The sequence below is a fragment of the Mytilus galloprovincialis genome, chromosome 14 (genome assembly GCF_965363235.1).
Source record: "Mytilus galloprovincialis chromosome 14, xbMytGall1.hap1.1, whole genome shotgun sequence".
NCBI classification, from domain to species: Eukaryota; Metazoa; Mollusca; class Bivalvia; order Mytilida; family Mytilidae; genus Mytilus; species Mytilus galloprovincialis.
This window is the reverse complement of record NC_134851.1, coordinates 2274524-2292496: the sequence shown is the minus strand read 5'-3', so window position 1 is coordinate 2292496 and position 17973 is coordinate 2274524. Positions and strand designations below refer to the sequence as shown.

The window sequence follows — 17973 nt, the reverse complement described above, 5'->3', positions numbered from 1 at the left end:
TTGGCATTACAATTAGAAAATCATGTCATAGGGAACATGTGAACTAAGTTTCAAGTTGGTTGGACTTCAACTTCATCAAAAAAAACTACCTTGACCAAAAACCTTAACTAGAAGCGGGACATGAATGAATGGATGAAAGTAATGGTAGCAAAGAATGAAAACCATAATGCTCCTAAGTGGGGAGTAACAAAAACAGCTGTGATTGAATTAGGATATTTTAAGCCTTTGTATTGCATAACTTGCCTTCCAAATTTTACAGCAATCCATTCTGCTAACAGTACACCAAAAATTCCTGCAAAAACATACACTGCCGTGAAAATCGAAAATAGAAAATTAGCACTCTTATTGCTTTCTATATACATTCTTGTCTCCAGTTCAGATGATATTCCTTGATAAAATGCAATAATAACCTACAATATAAAAGCATCATTGCATTAATAGATAAATCTTATATTAATTTGCTAAAGAAAAAAAGCCAAAATGCAAATTGCTATCAAGCTTCCAAAAAAAGTAAAATATGATAAATAAGCATTTAACTTTTTTTTAAATAGTCTTTGTGTCCCAACAATCTAAGAATTTGAGCTTTGATCAGGAAAAAGCATTTATATTCAAAATAGATTATTTCAAACATAGTTTAAGAAACTCATAAGCACAAACCTTTAAAACCGTGATTATCCTAGGTTTGTTTCACCCAAAAATGGTAAATAAATCAAACATGGATAACAAACATCATATATAGATATAGAAAGATGTGGTATGAGTACCAATAAGACAACTCTCCATCCAAGTCATAATTTATAAAAGTAAACCATGTTTGAATATTTTTGCTATCAAAATTGTTAAATATTTACAACTTGCAACAACTCTGTGGGGGTCCATATAGGTGGACTGTTGCAAGGCCAAATTTCTGTACCTATCCAATTTACCCCCATTTTCTAGTGGTAGTCCAAATTTCCCTAACCTTCAACCAGGAGGACATTCTATAACATGACCCATGCCACTATTGTTTTTTTACTTTAATTTGTGCTGGTCCTGCACATGCATGAAATATTTGCCACTGGACATTAAGCAGACAACAATCAATTAATCAATCAATTAAAATGAACAACATAAATTTGAAATAGTTAAAACTAAGGAATTGTAAAGACATCAAGTATTAAGGAAATCAATTCTTACTTATACCAGTAAAGAAACTGAATCAAATGTAATCATAAAACCTTTATGCTGAGAGAGGCTATATATGAAATAACTAAGAGACATTAATACTCATAAGATAAAAAAAAACGGACAATGCCATGTTAAAATAAGTAAATTCTTCTATAAACCAAATAATAATAACCTCAGCCTTTAAGGACTTCAATATTTGTGAATGAAAAATGAAAAACAAGAATGTGTCCAAAGTACACGGATGCCCCACTCACACTATCATTTTCCATGTTCAATGGACCATGAAATTGGATAAAAAATATAATTAGGCATTAAAATTAGAAAGATAATATCATAGGGAACATGTGTACTAAGTTTCAAGTTGATTGGACTTCAACTTCATCAAAAACTACCTTGACCAAAAACTTTAACCTGAAACATGCACTTTCATTTTCTATGTTCAGTGGACCGTGAAATTGGGGTCAAAAGTTTAATTTGGCTTTAAAATTAGAAAGATCATATCATAAGGAACATGTGTACTAAGTTTCAAGTTGATTGGACTTCAACTTCATCAAAAACTACCTTGACCAAAAACTTTAACCTGAAAAACTTTAACCTGAAACATGCACTTTCATTTTCTATGTTCAGTGGACCGTGAAATTGGGGTCAAAAGTTTAATTTGGCTTTAAAATTAGAAAGATCATATCATAAGGAACATGTGTACTAAGTTTCAAGTTGATTGGACTTCAACTTCATCAAAAACTACCTTGACCAAAAACTTTAACCTGAAGCGGGACAGACGGACAAACGAACGGACGAACGAACGAACGAACGAACAGACGGACGAACGGACGCACAGACCAGAAAACATAATGCCCCTCTACTATCGTAGGTGGGGCATAAAAAACTAAATTTGAGGTACTTTTTAGAAATTCCCTATCATAATGACTATGTATGTAAAGTTACAAATGGATGCAACTATAACTTCATCATAAACTACCTCGACCAAAAACTTTAACCTGGCAAAGAGCTGTTTCACACAATCTCATTTTCATGTTCAATGAACCATGAAATGAGGACCAAAAAACTAAATTTGAGGTACTTTTTAGAAATTCCCTATCATAATGACTATGTATGTAAAGTTACAAATGGATGCAACTATAACTTCATCATAAACTACCTCGACCAAAAACTTTAACCTGGCAAAGAGCTGTTTCACACAATCTCATTTTCATGTTCAATGAACCATGAAATGAGGACCAAAACCTAAATTTGAGGTACTTTTTAGAAATTCCCTATTATAATGACTATGTATGTAAAGTTACAAATGGATGCAACTATAACTTCATCATAAACTACCTCGACCAAAAACTTTAACCTGACATGGGACAGACGGACGAACGGACGAACGAACAGACGAACGAACAGACGAACGAACAGACGGACGAACGGACGCACAGACCAGAAAACATAATGCCCCTACTACTATCGTAGACGGGGCATAAAAATCAATATAAGGTTGCCCTGTCATACAGACATCACATGTTAAAATCACTCTATAATGAAAGATGGTTGACCATTGTAACTGAGATTTACAACATCAATAAACCATGCAAATAAGTTTCAGGTACATATACACTTCCAGATTGAAATTAACCCAATCAGTGATTCGATAAAACAAAGATCATGTTTGTGTATTACTCATAAACAAGAATGTGTCCAAAGAACACGGATGCCCCACTCGCACTATCATTTTTCATGTTCAATGGACCGTGAAAATGGGTAAAAAATATAATAAGGCATTAAAATTAGAAAGATCATATCATAGGGAATATGTGTACTAAGTTTCAAGTTGATTGGACTTCAACTTCATCAAAAACTACCTTGACCAAAAACTTTAACCTGAAACTCGCACTTTCATTTTCTATGTTCAGTGGACCGTAAAATTGGTGTCAAAAAATTAATTTGGCTTTAAAATTAGAAAGATTATATCATAAGAAACATGTGTACTAAGTTACAAGTTGATTGGACTTCATCTTCATCAAAAACTACCTTGACCAAAAACTTTAACCCGTGAAGCGGGACAGACGGACGGACGAAGGAACGGACGAACCGGTGCACAGACCAGAAAACATAATGCCCCTCTACTATCGTAAGTGGGGCATAAAAAACCTATGGCAAGATTCAAGCCCTATTGGATATATCAGGTCACTACAGACATCATATGTACAGAAAACATAATGCAACTATCAGTATCTCGATTTGATTTGAAACAAAATCTCTAATTGACATGCTATGTAAATATATGAAGAGAGAATGTTGTTTTTTAGTTTGATGTCAGTTGAAATATAATATTATTATATAGTGTCATTACCACAGCTGGATTGTTCAGAACAGCCATGTTGTATCCATAAGAAAAAGCATTTCCGAAAAGTGCAACTGCTATACTAAATTGTTGAGTTTTCGTTGCAGAACTTTCATGACTTTCTTCCTGCGGCTGATTCTGCAAAGAAAAAATATATATTTTTTCCAAGTTATGCAGGGAAGGAAAATATCAGCCACTTAGGTCAACATGAATTCTGAAATATATACTAATTTTACAAACAATACACAGCTTTAAGTATTATCATTCACATGTTTTATAATAAGAAAATCTCTTTTATTTGATTATAAAACATACAATTAAAATTAAATCTATTGAGAAAGCAAATTTTGTTTATTCAAAACAAGGAGGGCACAATTTTGTGCAAGGCAAAGAAAGAAATGATTTATACACATGCATGTGTCTCAGGTATACTTTTTCATGGCTTTCTTGATACAAGAGAAACTTGAAACTTAGTGCTTTACCAAAAAAAAGCATATGTTCCTTTCAGTTTATCCAGAAACGAAGGCTGATTTAGTGGGAAGGAGAAGGCTCTCCTTATGGGGCTATATATATGATAAATTAGTTTCCGTAGAAATTTGGCTGCTCAGGCCACCCCCCTTTTTTAAATCCTTAACATGCTAAATAACCATCTGATTGAATCCTCCTATTTTCAGAAAAAGTGAAAAACATTAGTATAAGCATCTGCATATGAAGAACTTAACAATATAAATATTGCAATTAATGATAACAAATGAATTAAAACAACTATGACAACAGTACTTACAGTAAAGTTTTGATTAACTGACCATAATACAAATATCACTAAGACTATGACTACAAGTACAAATACTCCCCAAAATGATTGTTTAGATTCTGAAAAATCAAAAGTGTTTGTTAAGTCGTTGACAGTGATGATGAAACAACCAAATATTGTCACAAAATAATGTGTTTTTTTTTATGTCTAAGAGATCTATCTGTGTTTTACTGACTACATGTAGCTGTCTTTATCTTGGTTACCATATAGCAATTGAACATTTTATAAGTTTGTATACTTTTTTTCTAGATCTTATCATGCTTATTGTATTATAACCATGGCCCATTAATACACATACTTGATAAAATTGCAAAAGTCTTTCATGTAAAGTTTTTGAGCCAGAGGTCAAGTTAACCATGGTTAACAGATCATTCTAATATGTGTATTTTTTCTTTCTTTAAATGAAGGCTTCAATGCAAAAAGAATGTAATTCATAATATAATATTATCAATACCTCCAAGGGGCTGTCATCACTCTTATAGAGATAGTTGATACAGACTGATTATTTAGGCTTGTCATGCTTAGATGCAGTAATTTCCTTAAAATTACTAATTTTAGGGCAGCAACCCAACAACAGGTTGTCCAATTTTTCTGAAAATTTCAGGGCAGATAGATCTGACCTAATAAACAAATTAAGCCCACGTCAGATTTGCTCTAAATGCTTTGGTTTCAGAGATATAAGCCAAAATCTACATTTTACCCCACTAGATACCCCAATGATGATTGTGGCGAATTTTGGTTAAATTTAGCCCAATAGTTTCAGCGGAGAAGATTTTTGTAAAAGTTTACGGACGCAGAACAACAGACGACGGACGCCAAGTGATGAGAAAAGCTCACTTGACCTTTCAGGTCAGGTGAGCTAAAAATCATACTTTTGTAAACAATGAAAGAGGGACGAAAGATACCAAAGGGACAGTCAAACTCATAAATCGAAAACAAAAAATACATTGTCATATCAGGGCCTTTTATAGCTGACTATGCGGTATGGGCTTTGCTCATTGTTGAAGGCTGTACGGTGAACTATAGTTGTTAATTTCTGTGTCATTTTAGTCTCTTGTGGACAGTTTTCTCATTGGCAATCATATCAGATCTTCTTTTTTATATATATTATATATATATGTATATTAACCTTTGATATAAATTTAATGAAAATCCAGCAACAATTGTACACATGAGACATGTTCATAGCATTTTTTTTTATATAATTGATTCTCTTAGTAAACTCTTTGATAAAATATTTATTCAACACTGATTTTCAAACTTGTCCAAGAGCAAGACAATCTGACATTGTTGTTATAAGTTTAACAGAAATCTGACTAGAACTTTAATATGCAAGACTCCAGTACTAGGACAACCGATTTTTTTAAGGGGAATACAAATAAAAGCAATAACTTATTTTTACTATAATCAATATTTCCAAGGTGCGTACCTCTTTTAGAAATAGTTGATGAGCACTGATTTTCGGAATGATTTAATACTTTAGTATGGTGGCCAGTTAAAATCATTTCGCGTTTTTGCGTTTCATATTCATATATTCTACAGGACGAAAACGCAAAAACACGAAATTGCAAAGTCGAAAAAACAAAGTCGAAAACGCCCTAAAGAATATGAAAGGCCAAAACACGAAAATGCCTAAACCAGCCACAATAGTATGGATCAGTACAACAAACTTTTAAGTCAAATCAAGTTTTTAAGTCAATAATTGTTTATATGATGCACAACTGATTACCTTGATTGCCGTTTGTTTGTAAGTGTTAAGGGATTAAAATAAAAATAAGAAAAAAAATTGCAGCTGGCACATTCATTTTTGGAAGTAAAAAATGGAAGTTATGTCGCTGTTAGTAATAGTCATTTAGATATTTAAACCAATTTTATAATTTAATTTTAAATAATGGTAATTTTTGTGTCTCCCAATCTGCAACTTTTGTCACAGATGAGTAAAAAAACATTTTAATTAATTATTTTAAATATTGTTATATTACCTGGACAAGGAACTTTTGGTAACAAGTCACTGGGTATTTCTCTATTCTTTATACGACATTTAAGTTTTAAACTGTTGTCACATCTGTAAAACCTCCTTAGCCACTTTTCTCTGAGTAATACATTGTAGTATGAGCCGTTAAATGAACTGGCTATCTGTTTTATCTCCTATTAAATAAAGTAAAACACAAGGAGTCAATCTATTGCACACTTTGCCTGCGGCATAGTAGTTATGGATTTTGGTGATTTTATTTTTGTATTTGATTAATTGAAGGTTTATAGTATGGGCAGAGTCATTAAATTAATTTTTTAAACTAGTTATACTAAGGATAATTTAGGCTGAGGGTGGTTTAATTTGACCTAGTAGCTATATAGTTTCAGAGGAAATGATTTTTGTAACATTAAAACAATTGTGACGATCAACACCAATGGATGACCGATATCAAGTGAGCTACAAAGAAACCTCAGACTACAATTTTGTTCGAAATCAATGTAAACAACAAACCTTAGAGAACAAATAACAAGTTGGTTCAGGGTAAACCTTTTGGAAATGCAATTCGAATGTAATAAAGCTGTTATCTTGGGTATAATTGCTCATTATCTCTTCTCTGGTCGGCATATCTGGAAATATAAATGAAAAACATGCTGTGATGTGTATTAACTTATTTATATTGATATCAGGCCCGTAGCCAGGAATTTCCAAGGGGGTGTTATTTGGACTCATGAACTCGACTTTAAAAGTCACAATTTGAACAGAACGTTGACTTTAACAGTCACAATTTGAACAGAATAAATGGATATGTTATATATGCAAGTGTCCCTAATAATTATCTAAATGATTTTTAAGCACTGCAGTTGAGATGCCTATCAAAATTGATTAATCATGTTAATTAAGGAATAACTATTCCATGTAATGATCTTAGATAATTTTAAGTGGACAAGGTATTTATTTCAATATTATTTCACTTGTTATAGGAAAATTCTGAACTTTTGAATTTGGAATCAGGTCAATGAGTATAACAAGCGTTTTGACAAAACATAGTCCCAATTGTACTAGAACATAAAGCTAATCTGATCTATAACTTGTCCTTGTGTAAACTATATAACAAATGTTAAGTCAATATCTTCAAGCACGATGAACAAAATAAAGTGTGGAAAACTTATTAAGTAAAAGGAACATAACTCTGCACAAAATTATCAGACCAGAACAAAATTTGGAACTTGATCTGTAACTTGTCATGATAAAAAAATGTATCACTTATAAACATGATAAAAGCAATATCTTCAAGCATGACCAACAAAAGTGTGAAAAACTGATTATTTGAGTGAATTTTCTAAATCCAAGGACTATAACTCTGCACTGCACAAAATTAATAGACTGGAACAAAATTTGAACTTGATCTGTAACTTGTCATGATAAAAACAATACACTAAATATCAAATCAATATATCCAAGCACAAAGAGTGCAAACCTCAATCCCCCTTCGACTTTGATAGGGGACTAATGAAGACACAGTCCAAAAGTAGCCATGTTGATTAGAAGAGACATACATTTCTTGGATTGTCAGGGATGGAGAGTTGTCTCATTGGTAATCATACCACATATTCTTATATCTATATAAAAACTTACATGAGAAAATATCATTGTATGAGGTTCTATTAATGATGTCAATTTCATTTGCATAGGTACATTTCACTTCTTTATTTAAGTCTGTGGTATTCTGTAGAGTCCACAATGACACGTCAGTGCTATTATCCATCGATGTATATTTCTTATCAACAAACCATTTGAAGAAGCTTTTATGACTACTACTGGTTTCTGTACATTTGAAAGTTACAGGACTGCCTATGTCTACATCTGGAGTCAATACACTGATATGAACTAAAATAAATGCATGTTTTTTTTTAAACCGCTACACATGTTATTCAGTTTACACCACATTTTGTATGTTATTTCTTCATAAAAATATTACAGTCATTCCTTATTATTTAATTCTAAATTCCATTTTCAGCAAAAGAAAATCATGACAAAAACGTTGATGACGTCACATGACAAAATTATGTCTATGAGCTGATAGACAAAACACTGTCAGCCAATAAGGAGATGTGTTACATCCAAAATTAAATTATTTAAAAATATAGATCATTTGATGTTTTTTATAACATAATATAAACATGGATCTATAACCAATTGATAAGTAGAGATTTCTGAAATTCTTATAAAATTGATCCTAAAACATTTATGCAAGTTTTCTCCAAATTTCATCCCTATATAACACAACACACTCATTAATAAATCCTTAATTTTCTCATTGTTGAAGGCCGTACAGTGATCTATAATCAGCTTCTTACTATCATTTAACTCTGAGGGGTAGTCTATTCCAAGAGAAAATAATTATTTAACAACAATAATCTTGAATATTCACCAAAACCAATTGGATTTTGAAAAAAACCCAGCATCAAACATTTTACCATTATTATCATAATTATATACACTCAAAGTATTATATAGGGTAAAATATATTACTTTTCTTCATGCCAGTACATCCAATCTTTTACCCTAATACATTTAAAAGCAGGCGGTATTTTGCAAAGATGTTTTTTTATGCAGGATATGTATGCTGTTTTATTCAAAATCCAATTCAGATAGAAAAACATACTGAAGTCATGTATATATATCAATATGGAATAAAACTGTTTATTAAGTGATAGAATTTGTATTCATCGTACTTGGAAAAAAATTTAATATATTTACCTAATGCCCCACAAAGATTCAGCAAGCATGTCCAAAATACAAACAAGGTAAATATGTGTTGTTTTGCTTCAAACACCATCATGACCATGTCCCTAAAGTAAAATTACACAATATTATATACATATCACAGGGGCGGATGCAGGAATTTTCGAAAGGGGGGGTGCTAACCCAGGCTAACCCAGGGCAAAGAGGGGGTGCAAAACATATGTCCCGATACAAATGCATTGATCGGCAAAAATAAAGGGGGGGTGCGCACCCCCGGAACCCCCCCCCCCCCCCTGGATCCGCCACTGTATCATTAATTACAAAATTATTATAACAGTCAAATCTAAAAGTCATTTTGTATGATTTCAACTTAGAAACAATGTCCATTAGAATAAACCAAATACTAAATAAATAAACAGCTGCGCCATGAGCCCATGATACGCCCGTCACATTTTGAAACAATAAAGTTCAATTACTTTTCAATGTCATATATTACACATGTATTAGAAATTTATGAAAATATAAAAGGAGCTTACATCAATAGATATAAACAATTTACCAAAATTTCATGAGAATTGCTGTAAGCATTTTTGAGTTGTTGTCAGAAAACTGGAAAATCCCCCTTTTTTAGGAAGAAAACCCAGTAACCTGGAATCGTAAAATCTAAAGTTTACAAAACTAGAGGCTCTCAAGAGCCTGTGTCGCTCACCTTGGTCTATGTGCATATTAAACAATGGACACAGATAAATTCATGACAAATTGTGTTTTGGTGATGGTGATGTGTTTGTAGATCTTACTTTACTAAACATTCTTGTTGCTACACTTATCTATATCTATAATGAACTTGGCCCAGTAATTAAAGTGAAAAATATTTTCTAAAAATTTACAAAAATTTATGAAAATTATTAAAAATTGACTACAAAGGGCAATAACTCCTTAAAGGGTCATTTGAAAATTTTGGTCATGTTTGACTTAATTGTAGATCTTTCTTTGCTGAACATTATTGCTGTTTACAGTTTATCTCTTTCTATAATAATATTCAAGATAATAACCAAAAACTGCAAAATTTTATTTAAAATTACTAATTTGGGGACAGCAACCTAAGGGGTTGTCTGATTTGTCTGAAAATTTCAGGGCAGATAGATCTTGATCTGATAAACAATTTAATCCCTTGCCAGATTTGCTCTAAATGCTTTGGATTCAGAGATATAAGCCAAAATCTACATGTCACCCCTATGTACTATTTTTAGCCATGGCGGCCATTTTGGTTGGTTGGCCAGGTCACGCCACACATTTTTTAAACTAGATACCCCAATGATGATCGTGGCCAAGTTTGGTTAAATTTGGCCTAGTAGTTTCACAGGAGAAGATTTCTTTAAAAGAATACTAAAATTTTTGAAAAATGGTTAAAAATTGACTATAAAAGGCAATAACTCCTTAAGGGGTCTAATGAAAATTTTGGTCATGTTGAATTTTATGTAGATCTTAGTTTGCTTAACATTATTGCTGTTCACAGTTTATCTCTATCCATAATAATATTCAAGATATAATAACCAAAAACTGCAAAATTTTCCTTAAAATTTCTTATTTGGTGGCAGCAACCCAACAACGGGTTGTCTGATTTGTCTGAAAATTTCAGGGCAGATAGATCTTCACCTAATAGACAGTTTTACTCCATGTCAGATTTGCTTTAAATGCTTTGGTTTCAGAGAAATAAGCCAAAATCTACATTTTACCCCTATGTCCTATTTTTAGTCATGGCAGCCATCTTGGTTGGTTGGCCGGGTCACGCCGCACATTTTTAAAACTAGATACCCCAATGATGATTGTGGCCAAGTTTGGTTATTAAATTTGGCCCAGTAGTTTCAGAGGAGAAGATTTTTGTAAAAGCTAACGACCACGGATGACGCCGGACAACGACGACGCCAAGTGATGGGAAAAGCTCACTTGGCCCTTTGGGCCAGGTGAGCTAAAAAGAAAGGGAGCTCATGTCAATAGACATATACAATGAACCAAAATTTCTTGCAAGTTGGTGAATAACTCTATAGGGTTATTACAGAAAATAACTTGCGTGTGTTATTACAGATACTTTCATGAGTTGTCTACTCTTTATTCCTTAAATTTTCTAAATCTGTAATAACATATGTTTGTTATTTGTAAAATTATTTCATGTAGTGGGCTCTAGGGAACTCTTGAGACTTTGCGCAGAAACTAAATGCATAGCCTTGATAACTAATTTTCTAATTAAATTAATACATTTTTGATTAACCATGGTAAATCAATGAGACAAGGCTATTAAGGGATAAACTTAGCTTTGATAACAAGGCTTGGTTATTAAAGGAATGTAACTTAGTATATAACACAAGACACTTGGGAATTACTGAGAAACTTGCGCAGAACCTCATTACATGCTCTGGTCATTATTTCTTACAATAAATTAAAATACATTGTTATTAAGCATGATGTATGTCTGAGCAAATGCTTTGAAGTGATATAGAGAAGCTGTGATAACACCCTTTAGTTATTACAGGCATGTTTTTTGCATGAACCCCCTGAGGGGTTCATGCTTATATATTGGCGAGTTTTGGATGTGTCTATAGACCACTCGATATCTCTCGGCCAGAAGTCAGAATAAAATTCTCGGAACGTCTCGAAAGTTTTTGGTCATTTATACAGGTCTCAACAGGTTGTTATCTACATCTTTGATATGATCCCTTGATGGCCCTTGACGACACAATCATATTTGTTTTAAAACGACCACTGTACACTTTGTGTATCTGGGTCAATTATAACGTGGTATTAATGCATATTCTTTTCCTGAGTATCAGTGAGATGCTTTCTATTTACTATTTTGTGCGCTAAGATACTACTTGCATGCGATACTATTAAAATCACCCGTGAAAGCTTATTTTCGTTTTTGTTATCTAAATTCAGGACACGGCAAAAAGAGCTTCACATGTGACTTTCAAGCACGGTCATCATTTCAAACGGTATTCCGACCTCGAGTTGCTTCTCTTGTTTCTTTTTTGAGTCACTGTCCTATTATAAACTTTGACCTTTTCGAAAAACTAAGGATTGTCTACCCAAGGAATAGATTCCTTAACTTTGTAATGTATTTAGCCTTTTAACTTTTTTCATTCGAGCGTCACTGATGCTTTTTTGTATCTACTGAACTCCTATCTGGTATCTTTTTATATCTACATACCTTTTTATAAAAATAGGTTATTTTGAAAGTGTGTACAGGTATTCATAAACTTCTGAATTAAGAAATTCTTCGGCAAAACTAAGTTTCCCTGTAGAATGTTTGAAGTAAAATCAGGAAATCCTTAAAATTTGAGATGTTTTATTGGACCAAAATAAGTCTCTCCTTAAGAGGTCCCAATCAATTGCATGCCACAGGTTTCACCGCATACAACATCTACCATGAGTAAAGACAGCTTCAAATACGAGTTGAGAATATAAAGGCATTCATGTAGGAAACAAAATATAAAGATATGATAGATAAAATAAATGCAACCAGAATTCCACATTATAAAGCAAACTGAGTAGGTTTGTGCAATTTGCATAAGTCATCCGGTTCTAGTAGAAATAAGGATTTGCCAAAGGGTTATAATCGGAAAAATTATGTACATTCCCAAGTAATAAATAAAATAGTCAAGCTTTAAAATAACTATTCAAATAGAAGCTGTGAATATATACTTTCAACTGGCTTCTTATATTCAAAGTCAATTATTTCAATTCAAAAGCAAACACAAATTCAGCAACAATCTTTTGGTGGCCCGGTAGTCAGCGGTCTTAGGTTCATGTCAGAGTTCGCGAAATCTTTTTTCCCCTGGTGGTCCTATTGAAAAATACTAAATTTGTGTCAGTCCTATGCAAAATTTTGGTGGTAAAATCCTGAGGACTGACACTTTTCGCGAACTCTGTCATGTATTGCTTTTCTTTTTTTAAAGTAAGCAACTTGTTCTGTAATAACATATAGGTGTACTATGCAAAATTGGCAAACTATGAACTGTTATATCTTTCAATTAAGTTAAGTATACATATATAGAAAAAAGTAATATCAATAGAACTTTTATACATTTTAACTAAACTTATGATGTATATTGTCCCTTTGAAACATGTAACATACATATGTTATCACAGTTCCTTGATTTTTTAGTCCACAATGTATGTTATTTTTTTGTAATAACCCTATAGAGTTATATCCCTGACTGACAACAAATAAAAAAAATAAAATAAAAAACTAGAGGCTCTTAAGACAAATGAAAGAGCCTGTGTCGATCACCTTGGTATATATGAATATTAAACAAAGGAAGCAGATGGATTCATGACAAAATTGTGTTTTGGTGATGTTGATGTGTTTGTACATCTTACTTTACTGAACATTCTTGCTGCTTACAATTATCTCTATCTATAATGATCTTGGCCCAGTAGTTTCAGTGGAAAATGTTAGTAAAAATTTTATGAAAATTGTTAAAAATTGACTATAAAGGACAATAACTCCTTAGGGGATCAATTGACCATTTTGGTCATGTTGACTTATTTTTATGTCTTACTTTGTTGTACATTATTGCTTTTTACAGTTTATCTCTATCTATAATAATATTCAAGATAATAACAAACTAGATGCTCTTAAGAGCCTGTGTCGCTCACCTTGGTCTATGTGCATACATGTATTAAACAAAGGACAAACGGCGACAGATGACAGACAACGTCAGGTGGGCCAGGTGAGCTAAAAAAGAACAGACAACAACAGAAGGTCACCAATAGGTCTACAATGCATCGAGAAATTCCCACATCTGGTGGCATCCTTCAGTAGGCGCCTAAAAAAATACATTGTATGTATACTAGTTCAGGGATAATGGATGTCATACTGTCACGAAATAGAACTTCCTTCATAATATAAGTTCCAAATGGAAACAATAATCTTGAATATTATTTCCACTGGAATAAATATTACAGTAAATGTTCCTTACGGAATTACATGAATAAATGGTATAGAATATTTGTTCCAACAAGAACATATATTATGACATTGTTTATAACAAAGTATCCAGCATGTCCAGTGGAACTTCTGTTAGGTGGAACAAATATACGTTGACAATTCTAAACTCCAAATTGTACACAAGAAACTAAAAGTAAAACAAAATACAAGGCTAACAAAGGCTAGAGGCTCCTGACTTGGGACAGGCGCAAAAATGCAGCGGTTTTAAACATGTTTATGAGATCTCAACCCTCCCCCTTTACCTCTAGCCAATGTAGAAAAGTAAACGCATAACGATACGCACATTAAAAGGCAGTTTAAGAGAAGTCTGAGTCTGATATAAATTTTTTTTCAAATGATGTCTGACATGTTGACGACGAGCAAACGGAAGGTCAGAGGGAGGGACAGGCAACTGTATACCATAATACGTACTGTAAACCATGTAAACAGGCGTGTAAAAATTCTAATATCTTGGTTATAGCTATCATTATATATCATGTATATAGTTACAATGCTATGTGAAAACTCTGTCTAGAGAAAACAACTAGAGGTCAAAAACTGTAGCTCTTTAATTTTGTGTGCACATACCAATTTTGGGACATACATACAGATAGACAAGGGTAAAACTTAATGCCACTCCCCTATGGTGGGGCCTAAAAAATTCAATTTGTTACCAAAATGGACCCATTTAATATGAATTTGATTCCTTAATTACTAGTTATTTGGAAGAAGAATGGACACTAAGAGGGTAGTAATGGCTTTAACATCAGGAGTCAAACAGTCATTTTCGGCTACCATTAGCGTCAAATTGGTTAAAATTTTACTGCGATTCATCAAAATATCCTTATCCTTATTGTCACGATTCGTGATCAGTCAGGGGTCTCAAATAATTATCGTTACCGTTATTTTTGGAAAAACATTAACTTGATTGGTAAAAATCAGTCTATGTTGCTATAGTCTAAAAGAAAGTGTACATTTCATCGTTAAACACCAAAAATGACTATTAACGTCATTTGGCAAGATTTTTTTATGTTATTCGTCATGATGGTACACGGATTCCTTAGATTCCTATTAATAATTTTACTTATCCCATGCAGTCCCGCCTAATATCTCTCCTATCTGCTTATAAATCACACTGGCTTGTTTTTTTTTTTAATTTAATGACATTAACTGTCATAAGCACACACAGTCATGTCATTATAGAGGGGGGGGCAATAGTGGGTCCGTTAACATGTTACCAACACCTCGATTTTGGCAAAAAAAGTTAACAAAAATGCAAAAATGCTGATAACAGTTAACAAAGTGGCTTGAAAACAGTTAACAGCTTTATTTCATCTCAGATAACAGTTAACAACACCTTGAAAAGGGCCAAAACAGGTTAACATAAAAAGGTATTGCGGAATGCTCTGCCTACTTTATTTAGTATTGTGTGAGTTCGTGGTCTAGTCGTTAAGACCGATGGCTACAGTGCTGAAGGTCCCGAGTTTCGATTCTCACTTGGGGTGCTAAAAATATCAGCACATCAGAAGGGTAATTTTCACCCTCTTACACAGCTTTCGAGACGCGACAGCCATACTTCCATGACGGCCCTAGGATGTGTCGGCCATACCGTCATATCGTCCATGGGACATATCGGCCACACATTGTGAGACGTATCGTCCACACTTTTAATTTTTTTTTATTGAGTTTATTACATAAAATATAACAAAAAGATGATATTTTTTTTAATATATTTTATTTATTCATTCAGTCATACAGATAAACAAATAAACACCAAACATATAAAACCTTCTTCATACATACAACATACACAAACCATTCATATATACATTTCGTTCATACATGTAGGACATTCATCTTATATACATTTTTTAAATTAACAATCTCGTACGTTCTCTCATATGCTCTTGTCACTCATTCATTTATTCCACTGCATACACATGTCTCCCAATATTCAAACATTTATATTCACACTCACACATATAACCTATATCATAGAGCACTAAAATACATAAACATGCAGTTATAAAAGTCACAACATAAACACGCAGTTATAAAAGTCACAACTGAAACAAAAGCACTAAAACATACCAAAATGCACTATATTACGATCATGAACTCATTAAAGTTACTATTTTAACAAAGCACTAGTATACACATAATAAGCACAATCAATATGTTCATCAAGTCACTACAATTAACACTTAATCAGACTCGTAGTCGGAATCTTCAGATAGCACACAAGGGTACGACATGATGAACAGCAATTTCCCAAATGATGGCCACCGACATTTCTGGTTACTTTTATAAAGCAAGGTCGGTACATCAAAAAGACTGCTCAAACAGCTTGTATTTTTACAAGAATTTCACTACCAAATGTATGTTTTCACTCCGCTTGAACTCAGCTTGGGAGTTGTGTTTTTATAGTGATCTTGAATTGTATTTCCTTTACAATTTCTTGACAAAAGCATAATTAATACTTGTGTTCATCAAAGAGGTAATAATAAGCAATCAACAATCTTCTTAAATTTCCAACTTAATCATTACTTGATTACAGCTGATTACCTAGTTTTATATTTCAAAACTTAACTCATTGTTTTAATTATGACAGAAATTAGTCTCCCATTCGGATATAGTCATTAATATTTGTTAAATTCGTTCTATTTGCTATACGCAAGATATCAAACAATCATTTAGAAAACAATATGATATTTTAATATTTTATTAGATTAAATACATTCATTTACATAAATATATAATGAGTAAACAAATGATATAACAAAAATTAAGATGAAAAATAATGTAAAAACAGTATAATTTATTTAAAAGTTATAATAACCATCTATAAGTATCAAAATAATTCATCTATAACATTTAAAAAAAATTAAAAAAAACCATGGACGATACGTCTTTACAAAGTATGGCCGTTTTTGTACTATGACCGTTTCATCCTATGGCCGTCATGGTAGTATGGCCGTTACGTCTTGCATCGCTCACACACATCTCTGGTACCCAGACCGGAGTTTAAACTAGAATGGGTACTTTGGGGGCCTCGGTTGGTCAAAGTTGTCCCTTACTTTGACCTGGAGATCAATCTTCTGATATCTCTCTGGTTTGTCTGTTTCCACCGAGTGGCCTGGTGGTTCTCTCCGAGTACTTCGGTTTCCTCCACCATAATAACAGACTGCCCGGTGTCCTAGCACTGCCTTTGTGTTGGGTGGGGATTGATTGTCCTTGTAAAAATAATTGTCGTATAAACATACGTTAGTGACACATCTCCATTAATCCCGTTAGGGAGTGTACATGGATGCCACTGTACCCTTGCAGTTTTCGAAGGGTTCTTCGGATATCGGAGGCATTTACAAGTACATACATACATACATTGTAGTGTTTTCTTTTTCATTGAAGGGATTAATTACGTCTAGACCGCACCAAAAAGGTAAATGAAGTGTGTTGCTTACTTTGTATTATAGGCTAATCTAAGTTCCAAATAAATATAATGAGAATATTAAAATGAAAGTACAGGTTCCGGTGTTGGGCTGTGTGCTGTGCTTGTGCTAAATTTAGCCCCAAAAATTTCCCAGCTAGGCGGGTTATAATAGCCTGATCGTGTAGGGTACGGCACCGATATTTATTCTCAGTCGTAACTACTCGGTCATTCTTCTTCTTCTTCTTCCGAATACGGGAGTAGACTCCTAGGTAGGAGTGTAAAACTTCCCGGAACTTGTGCAGTGGCGGATCCAGAGGGGGGGTTCCGGGGGTCCGCACCCCCCTTTATTTTGGCCGATCAATGCATTTGAATCGGGACATATGTTTGCACCCCCCCCTGCACCCCCCTTTGCCCTGGGCTAGCACCCCCCCTTTCGAAAATTCCTGCATCCGCCACTGTTGTGTGCTATGTACATATGGACTTAATTTAAAAATCGTTATCAATAACATAT

The 17973-nt window shown here is 33.3% G+C and overlaps 1 protein-coding gene across 1 annotated transcript in view; it reads right to left on the bottom strand.

Moving 5' to 3' along the window:
• The window catches only part of LOC143059680 (solute carrier family 2, facilitated glucose transporter member 3-like), a 33769-nt gene extending 16176 nt beyond the window's left edge, over positions 1–17593 (bottom strand). Inside the window, exons 1-8 of the mRNA XM_076233221.1 lie at positions 17494–17593; positions 9061–9152; positions 7936–8187; positions 6811–6926; positions 6308–6473; positions 4296–4384; positions 3521–3649; positions 244–410 (exon numbers count right to left, since the gene is read on the bottom strand). Of these exons, the coding sequence (XP_076089336.1) occupies positions 244–410; positions 3521–3649; positions 4296–4384; positions 6308–6473; positions 6811–6926; positions 7936–8187; positions 9061–9148 (1007 nt within the window). The 5' untranslated portion in view covers positions 9149–9152; positions 17494–17593. The remainder of the gene's footprint in view (positions 1–243; positions 411–3520; positions 3650–4295; positions 4385–6307; positions 6474–6810; positions 6927–7935; positions 8188–9060; positions 9153–17493) is intronic.
• Positions 17594–17973: the final 380 nt, after the last annotated feature.